This window comes from Formica exsecta, unplaced genomic scaffold (assembly GCF_003651465.1).
Source record: "Formica exsecta isolate Colony F162 unplaced genomic scaffold, ASM365146v1 scaffold26, whole genome shotgun sequence".
In the NCBI taxonomy this organism is placed as follows: Eukaryota; Metazoa; Arthropoda; class Insecta; order Hymenoptera; family Formicidae; genus Formica; species Formica exsecta.
Window position 1 is genome coordinate 1,919,570 of NW_021849866.1, and position 9,912 is coordinate 1,929,481.

Consider the following 9,912-nt stretch of genomic DNA (forward strand, 5'->3'; position numbering starts at 1 on the left):
CACTCCATTATTCAAGCCACCCAGAAGCAAAAATATCGTTAAACTGGGCATCCGTTAACGAGAATTCGAGAAGGTTCGATAAAATTGGCCGTGCAAGCACGCGGTAGAACTAATAACCGCCAAAAAAAAAAAAAAAAAAAAAAAAAAAAAATCCCAACGCCGGATATTTCATGCCCCTCGCGACCATAGATTCGTTTTCCGCTCGAATATCCGCGCGAGCCGCCATTGTTTCGGACAAACGTCCTCGCGCGTACGTGTTTTACATAGAGAGACGGAGTCTGTGCACGCGCGCGCGCGCGCATTTTTCTCTCCCACTCCTCCCCCCCCCCTCTCGTTTATATTTCCAAATATATATTTGGATGAAGCACGGCATTAGAGTGGAGTGCAATAACGAACTCGCTTCTCTTTATAATTCCGGTTTCATAACACGTACAGGTGAAGTTAACGTGCCGGGCGAGAGGCGTACCCGAGCCGCGCGTATCCTGGCGCCGAGAAGACGGCAGGAACATTATAATTCGGGAGCCATTTCCAGGAAGCACCCCGAACCAGAAGTCTCACGGTAAGATTTAATATAGATGGCACGCCCTCGTCGCCGCACCGCGCCGTTCCGCCGATATAGAGAGCGGAATATACAATTATGTTTTCCTTAGGCGCGCATACCGCGCTCCGCGATCCCGTTAGTATTCAAATTCCCTCATTACGAACCGCCGTTTCCGTACTTTAAGACGAATTTCGCCCGGAAACCGATTCCGCTGATGCTCCGAAATAATGCCTTCGCCGGCGACTTCTGTTCAATGGCCGGCCGCGCCGCGGATTCATTCCGCGGATCATTAAGTAGTAATGTTGAATTTAATATTGGGCCAATTATGAAACACGTGCCGTCTACCTTCCTTGTTTTTTTCATAATTTATGTCCATATTAAAAGAAAAGAATCGCAGTTTATCGAGAATTAGCTTTCTTTTTCAGCTATAGTTTTTACGATTAATTTTATTCTCTTAATTATCAATTTTTATTTCTATTAAATAAAAATCTGTTCGGTATTATTTCTCCATTCTCAATCAGTTAAAAAAAACATGTTCTTTCATATATCAAACAGATACAAACTAGACTGTACATTATAAAAAAAAAAAAAAAAAAAAAAAAAAAGAAGAAACGCAAACGTCCGGCTGAATAAAATTACTGCATCTTCCTTAAAGTAGACATTCATAAAATGATCAAAACGTTGATCTCACAAACCATCCCGCTTCGCTCTCACCTGTCTTGCAAGTCCCGGGTAAACGATGTATTTAGTATTCACTTCAGCGTGGTGTTACTAATAGCAGGCAAATTTCACCATACTGTCGACGCGGTCCACAGCAAGGATGCATGCCGCTGCAACCGATGGATGCAGCGTATGCCGGGCGCGATCTTGCACCTCCGGGCGACCCAACTCGACGGCTTATTGTCGGCATTACAATCGCAGTGATTATCAAAGTCATGCCGGAAGAGACTACCGGTCGCGCGACCGCCAGCTAACGCGGTTACGCGAACATTTCGTATTCAAATGTTAAAAAAATAAACAAACGAAAAGGAGAAAGCGGTAACAATGTGAGAATTTTTAGATTTGCTCGTCCCATAAATTATATTTTTAGAATCCGTCATTTAAGATTCATCATCATTATAAATCTTTTTTTATTATCAAGCATTTAAAAGATACCGTCTATCAAATGTAACGTTCTCTAAAAATATATATATATATATCCTCTTTTTTCATCTGCGCTTAATTAATAAAACGCAAAACACTCGTTTTGTTTCGCGTAATTGATAGGCCAGGTAGAAAACGCGGAGAAACTCAGAATCTTTGGGAAAATTAATGCTTTTACAAGCTAAATTGCGACGTAGTGTAACGAGGCCGCAGGTGAGGGAGGTTCCTGCGTTTGTTTACGATATTTCGCGACAAGGAATAGCTGCAGGTGCAACAAATTGCGCTCGTCTTATCCGCATGCGCCACTTTGTTATTTGCATCTGAAAACATTCATCGGTATATAATATGCAGTCACTTAATCAAATTGTTTATTTTCATTAATTTATACCGTATTACGTTGTTTTCATTAATTTATACTGCATATACGCCAATATAAATATACGCTTCAAATTTCACGAAAAGTAAATATACATTTCTTTAGCATTATTTTGAAGGTATGAATAAATTTGCAAATCGTGAATACGAATTCGTATTGAAAATATAGCATGCGAAATGTAATATATATTGCATGTTCTACAATAAAATATTGGAGAAGCGTAATTAGCACGAATATAATATCATTAAGAGCGTTTGTTATTTTATTGATCATCGCCCGCTTTTGTAATAGGTTGTTCGTTTTATATTCTTTTTTCATTCACGCACATCTGTATTTAATGGTTTTCATTAAATAACAATAGCCAAAAACAATAAGTTGTTAGCTAATGTTTCTGTTATAAAAACATTAGCAATTAAGTTAGTATAATTATTATGCAACTGTCAGACAAAAAGTAGCTTTAATAAAGCAAGAAAGCGTATTCTCCCTCTTTCAAGTTAATTATTAATTTTATTTTCTATAATCATTACTTTCTCGATGAACTTAAATAATTCTAATTGTATTTTATCTTCGTATTTTTATCTTCAGTTTTTTCGTTCTCTTTACATATCTAAAATATCTAATAAAACTTTGCTCATATTAATAATCATTTGTTTTAAAAAAAGATGTAGATATAAGATATTATTAAATTTTAATATGTATATGAATTCATAATCCATGGCCCGATTTGCAGAAGATAACTATGAAATATTTTAAATTTATTAAATTATTTTTACTGTATAATGTGTGTGTGTGTGTGTAATTAGATAATGTAATTAGATCGACTAAATCTCGTTATTTCGAAAAAAAGTCTTGCTTTACATTAGTGGAAAAAAAATCTTACCGCTTAAAGCACATGGACGAGAATGTTGCGGTGCGCGCGCGCAGTCTCATATCGAATGTGCTCGGTCTTATTCGACTTTAACGTACACCGTTCTCAGCGTATAATATGAACGAGTTTTTGGGCGAGGAGCTAAAGCTGACGAAGATCTCGAGGAACGAGATGGGGGTTTATCTGTGCATCGCCAGCAACGGGGTCCCGCCCGCGGTCAGCAAACGTATTTATATCAACGTTCATTGTAAGTAACAGTGATTACGATCCGAATCGTTGAACCGGATATCGTGCATCTCGATTCCTTTATGGCAAGAGGCTCGAGAAATGCAACCATATCTTCCAATTTCGATTTACAGTTTCACCGGTGATTCACGTACCCAATCAGCTGGTCGGTGCGCCCTTGGGGACCGACGTGGTCCTAGAATGTTTCGTCGAGGCGTCCCCGATGTCGATTAACTATTGGGTCAAGGATCCGAAGGGTGAGACAACATTCGCTAAAAAACACTTTCGCACTGCATGCTGTAATTATCGTTCCGTTATCGAGTATTCTCGCACCGCGATATTCCAACGCAATATATGTATTACGTAATCATCGTCTTTTAAAGATTTCATAATATTTATCTATCTCATCATTCAAAATATTGCCCGTAGGTATATTCTTTATTATTTATTGTGTATTGGAAATATTTTTTCAATTTGTTATGTTTATTAGACTGTTGTAATTATTCGCATAGATTGATTCCAAATTGTATAAATTGCATTCTGATTGCTATCAATATTTCAGTAATTTTAGATAGATACTTAACAGGAAAGGAAAAATTTTACAAACAAACTTATTTAAAGAAATAAGAGAGAGAGAGAGAGAGAGAGAGAGAGAGAGAGAGAGAGAGAGAGAGAGAGAGAGAGAGAGAGAGAGAGAGAGAGAGAGAGAGAGAGAGAGAGAGAGAGAGAGAGAGAGAGAGAGAGAGAGAGAGAGAGAGAGAGAGAGAGAGAGAGAGAGAGAGAGAGAGAGAGAGAGAGAGAGAGAGAGAGAGAGAGAGAGAGAGAGAGAGAGAGAGAGAGAGAGAGAGAGAGAGAGAGAGAGAGAGAGAGAGAGAGAGAGAGAGAGAGAGAGAGAGAGAGAGAGAGAGAGAGAGAGAGAGAGAGAGAGAGAGAGAGAGAGAGAGAGAGAGAGAGAGAGAGAGAGAGAGAGAGAGAGAGAGAGAGAGAGAGAGAGAGAGAGAGAGAGAGAGAGAGAGAGAGAGAGAGAGAGAGAGAGAGAGAGAGAGAGAGAGAGAGAGAGAGAGAGAGAGAGAGAGAGAGAGAGAGAAACACACACACACACACATATATATATATATATAAAATTAGATTTTTTCGATTATACCTTGAATTACACCTTTTTTTTCTTGAATTAATTTCGATTATATTCCTTGATAAATGAAATTACTAAGATGTTAAAAGAACACTCAAAATGCAATTTATAAAATAAATCAACTTATGCGAATAATTATGTAATTCTCATAAACGATCACGTATATATAACTTCAAAATCTATAACTTCAAATAAATCCTCTGTAAGACTTTTTAACTCTTGATCGATATGTAATGTATGTATTATATTATTTATCAATATATACTAATATGCATTTCCAATTATATTAATAACTTAGTTCTCTTTTCTTTTTTCCACACAGAAAATATATTAATTGTAATAATAATTAATTTATGCAACAATTTTCACTTTCACGCGAAACGGAATTATCGTTTAATGTAATATAGGTATAATTTATGGAATATCTTTCAACTCGTATATATATGCGAATATAATCTATATATCTGCATTTGGCCAGCACAATGCTACCACAAGTAGTATAGTCCGTTACAATGATTGGCTTGTTAACTAATTACTACTGCAACTAACGGAGAAATGCTCGATCATTAATTACTCTCGCATGACAAATCCGATTATAGACCGTACTTTAGTTTAGGCGATTCCGATATTAGATACGTATCGCGTTATATTTCAGTATCGTCAGCTTCCAGAAACTTATTCGCGTAATTGGAAACATGTTCTAAACTTGTATGAATAAACAAAAGGAAAATCCGAGATAATTTGATCATCTTTTTTTCTCTTTTATACAAAATATATAAAGCATAAAATATGAAAATTCTCAATAAACATTAAAACAATTAACTTTTTCTAAATTCTTTTATATAGATTTATCGATAAAAAGTCAACTCAGGTATCGGAAATCGCGCATAATATTTCAACGAACAATAGCGCTATATTGCAATGACGTATAATAATATATTTTGATTCAGAATTCCTCAAGAAAATTTTAGATAGACATAAGAGAGAATACTACTTATCTCTCTCCAGACTCGCGGAAATATTCTCGCAGTGGATTTCACCTCACAAGAGTCAGACGTCCTCTCGGTTTAACACACGCTCAGCTATCCAGAGTTCCTCGCTCCAATGCATTCGTATGCAATTTCGTCTCGCGTGGAAGATACCTTTCACTTGTTTCCCATTATATGCAACTGTTTCAACGTGTAATAAGAAAGCATAGCAGGAAACGGGCGAGATGTCTTATTTATAGCAAGAGACGTAATCTCTTGCCCCTTCAACTGCTTGCTATGCATAGTATGAAAATATTTCAGAATTTAATTGAAATAATTTAACAAACAGATATAATTCATTTTGCGTGTGATATAGATTATTAAAATATTTTTACCAAAACACACACAAGTAAATAGAATGATATTCAAACCAACTTATAATTTTTATAATTTTATTATAATTTTAATTTTTTTTTCTCGTGTGTGCAGATATTTATACGAGAAAAATTTGTATAATATCTATTTCTAGTTTCAGTCTCTCTTCCTCCGTTGAATAAAACACTAACTCTCCACATTTTTCTGTGAAATTCATAATGCATTTTTGCCGCATATTAATCGAGAAAAATGCTGGATGCGCAAGCTCGAAGAGAAATAAAGTGCAATTTTCTATCTATCAAACATGAAATAATTAAGTGCGTTTTTTTTTCTCAAGGTGCGATGATAATAACTAGCGTCAGGTACGACGTGCAAGCGGTGCCGAAGTCACCGTTCGAGGTCCGGATGATCCTCACCATCCGGAATCTGCAGAAACAAGACGTGGGAACGTACCGGTGCGCGGCCAAAAATTCCCTCGGCGAGGTCGAGAGCAGTATTCGATTATACGGTGAGTACACAGCGCGTTTTCGACCGTTATCAAACGAAGTTTTCCGGGGAGCCCATAAAGAATACCTAATTCGATTACTCAACGGAACGCAGTCAAAACGGGGAGAATTGCATTATCCGCGCTGCATTTCGTTTCAGTGCACGTGTACATTTGCGGATAATCCTACTTCTTTTCCTACTTCGTTTTTTCTCTCTTCTTTTTTTCTCTTCCTTTTTTTTGTTCCTTTAGATGGTCGTAACGCTAAGGATTAAGATTCGTACCGTGAAATAAAACCTGCAAATAGATCCGTAGATAATTGCACGGAAGAGGTCGAGGGTGAGAGGTTTGCCTTGTAAACTGTGAATGAATTATTGTACTTATATAAGTAGCCCGCCGGGATTAATTTTCTGCACGTTACAGCTGATACTTTGGAAATAACATTGCTTCTCGGAATCTGTTAATACGGCACGAATATAATTGTAAGAATCAAATTTACATGACAAACTGTAATAACAAATAAACAAGATTTTCATCAAATTTAAAATTCTTAGTAACTATAAAATCGCAAACTAAGATCTTGCGAAAGTAAAACCTATATAATATTAAATAAAGAATAAAATTCTGTTATATATTTTTCAAATTTAATTCCCTAAGTTTTTCGATTTTCGATGTTAAGGAGCTTTGGCCGGTTATGGGCGGATTTTATTTTTGTCAAGAAAGAGCACGACCCCAGAACCTTCCAGAAATACCTTTTCGAATTGCATTACGTACCATGCAAAACATTCCGCACATCTCTGCGTAGCTGCGAACGAAACAATCTTAAATGCGTCCGGGTAACAAGGCTCTCGACTATTCGCAGTGAACGAATTATGGCGCGGAAACGGCTTTTTGCCGCGCGTTGCAGCTCGGTTACACCGAGTATCTCGCAAAGGGCGAGGCGAAGGGTGGGCGGAATTTGCTTTCGCGCACGACCTGTTATTCCTACATTAATGCGGCGGGTCGCGAGGTTAACGAGTCCCCTGTACCAACAACTCCATGTGAAAATTGTTGCTCGGGTTTCAGTCGTCGAGCGGAGTGTAAACTCGCGCTCCCGTGACTGATTGCGAGATGATAGGAATAAGAGAAGGTTTCCTTCTTCTCCTTCTCCTCTTACGGCAAACACGCCACGCGTTTACAAGCATTGTCACTTTACGGACGGAAACCCCCCCGAGGATCTGCCCCCCTACGTCAGATACCTTTCGGTCAATCCTCGTCTTTCCACGCGCGCGCGCGCGATGTCGAATTTCTCGGCTAGCAGCTCTCCAGGGGCTGTGTAAGAGACGGAAGGGCGAAAAGATAAGGTTGGCGAATGCAGTACACCCTTCACGTTCGTAAATCGTCGCGTGTTATCGACCCATCGATTTCGAGGGCGAGGTCTCCATCCGGTACAGTGGACGTAAAGACGACATATTTGCGTACATGAATTTAAAAGTGATGATACAGGAAATAGCGTTACATGTATTCCTATCTGTTAACAGAATTTTCGTTTGATATCTGAAAATTTTTAATTTATTAAAAATATTTAAAAAAATGCGATCAATATTTACCGAGAAACATTGTTCTCCCCAAACTCACCGCGGAATACTTTTTCTTGAATTTCAACAAAAATTTTAGGGAACATGCCGTATATACGAGTGTACGCACGTGTCCACTTTCGTTCGATATTAAATTCTTTCCATGAGAATGACACGCGTGCGGGTCGAGTTATCTTATCTCCAAGCGCCCCGCGGGTTTGAACTTCTTTCCTTTATTCAAGAGACTCTCGAGAAAGTTTGTAACGTAAGTGTCAGAATTCTCAGATAAGCGCCGATAAATTCGCGATCTTGCTACTTTTTGGAACAGTACAATGAGAAAAGCCGTTTAACTCGCTCTAGTTGAAGCGATGCCGGAATATCATTATAAACATACGTATGTATGTTGATTATAAATGATAGATACATATCGATTGTTATAATAATGATTTCTATATAAAAAATCTCTATAATCATAATCAAGGAAATGAATATTTTTCTAATCACATATATTCTGTTCTGCATCTTAAGAATCGCGTTTTATTTCGCTGTTTCAGAAATCTCCGGACCGACGAGGACGCAGACGGCGTGGCCAACGTTCTACGACGAGGAGGACGAAGTAGTATACGGCTCGGCGGAGATGGACAGGACGGAGAACAGGCCACTGGCGGTGGACAACACGGTCCACGGCCACGTGGGCTATCCGTCACTCGTCACGCCGTCCTCGACGATCCGCGTCGGCAAAAAACGGCCCGCGATTAACGCCAAGTCGGGCGCCGATTCTCATCGACGACGGCTGTCCATCACCGATGTCCTGTCACCGCTGGTATCGCTGACAATCATTTGTCGCAGATGGTGGTGGTGGTGGTGGTGGTGATGGTGATGGTGATGATGAGAAGCGGGGAAAGGGTCGGGAAAAGTTAAAGGACCTGGTCGAGGCACACGCCGTTGGTGCTCACGTTCGCACGTCGGTCTCGTCGTGACGCGATTTCGGCGGCAAACGTAATTCACTTTCGAAGAAGTTGAGCGATCAACGCTGGATGCCCACGAATCCGAAGTTGTTTCTATTGCAGGACGCTGCAGCGAGTTTTGCGAGAAAGAAAAATATGTCCGCAACGCGCTTTATCATTGGCTGAGCGATCGGATTTTCAAGAGAGATTCGATGCTATTTTCAAAGCAAACTGCGTTGATCCTATCTGATCAGTGAGATAAAGTCGCGCGAAGTGAATCATACGTTACGTTGCAAATTTCATGCCCGGTAGCCGGCTTCGCGTGAAACGAAAGCTTTAATCTTCATTGGCTATTCAGCTGCTTGCTCGGCTCTACGCAGCAAAAACAACTTCGAATGGGCTTAAATCGCCGCTACTGCTGCTGCCGACGACGTATCGTCTTCCCTGAGTGGCTTATTCGTAATTCATAGACTTAATCAATGGATCGGAAGCTCGCGAAAGGGATGAACCACGTGGGTCAGAAGACAGGGATTTACATCGCGGGACTTATGTATCTTGATCGTTGTACTTGGTGATGGGATCGAAGAATCGATCGGTGAGTGATAGATTAATTAAATTCAAGGGTCAAATTCGGTATAATAAGGTCAGTTCTATTTTCGATACTATTATTATAATTATCGAAACAATATTCTAAATTATCTTTATTCTTATGCAATGTTAAGCAATATAATTTTATCTTATCATACATAGAATCTCTCGTTTTATTTAATCTCACCGAGATAATTTGAGAAAACCAAAAATAATTAAATTAATAATTAGCATTACTCGGATTATATTACAAGTTTTACGTAAAATTGATTTCTCTATTTTTGTTACATAGAAATTATGGATTATTGAAACGAATCATGAATGATCGGTTAAGATATTCACTTTGCGAATACAAACAAGATAATTGCGCGATGGCGATCATAATATTACAATAAAAAAGACGACGGACGCAAGAGATAGAAAAAAAAAAAAAAAAAACGACAAAGCAGTGATAGAGGCCAAAAAGATAGATAGACGAAAAGAGCGATAAGGACATATATTTATTTCGAAGTGAAAATAATATCGACGCGGATCAAAGATGCGTAATTCCTCAGCTTCATTGCAATAAGCTGCGCGATATGTGTATATATATACGTGTATATCATATACGGACACGCTCGCATGTGTATATGTGTGCATACTTGACACGTCAGGGTAACTAACACGTTCGTGCCATCTTACCTCTCCCCCCCCCCCCCCCCCACCCTCT

At 38.8% G+C, this 9,912-nt stretch overlaps 2 protein-coding genes across 2 annotated transcripts in view; one reads left to right on the plus strand and one right to left on the minus strand.

Moving 5' to 3' along the window:
* The window catches only part of LOC115236840 (lachesin-like), a 57,460-nt gene extending 47,819 nt beyond the window's left edge, over positions 1-9,641 (plus strand). The window contains exons 6-10 of the mRNA XM_029809536.1: positions 436-559; positions 3,038-3,175; positions 3,288-3,410; positions 5,966-6,136; positions 8,223-9,641. Of these exons, the coding sequence (XP_029665396.1) occupies positions 436-559; positions 3,038-3,175; positions 3,288-3,410; positions 5,966-6,136; positions 8,223-8,542 (876 nt within the window). The 3' untranslated portion in view covers positions 8,543-9,641. The remainder of the gene's footprint in view (positions 1-435; positions 560-3,037; positions 3,176-3,287; positions 3,411-5,965; positions 6,137-8,222) is intronic.
* The window catches only part of LOC115236842, a 336,098-nt gene that overhangs the window by 100,139 nt on the left and 226,047 nt on the right, over positions 1-9,912 (minus strand). The gene's annotated exons all lie outside the window — the stretch shown is intronic.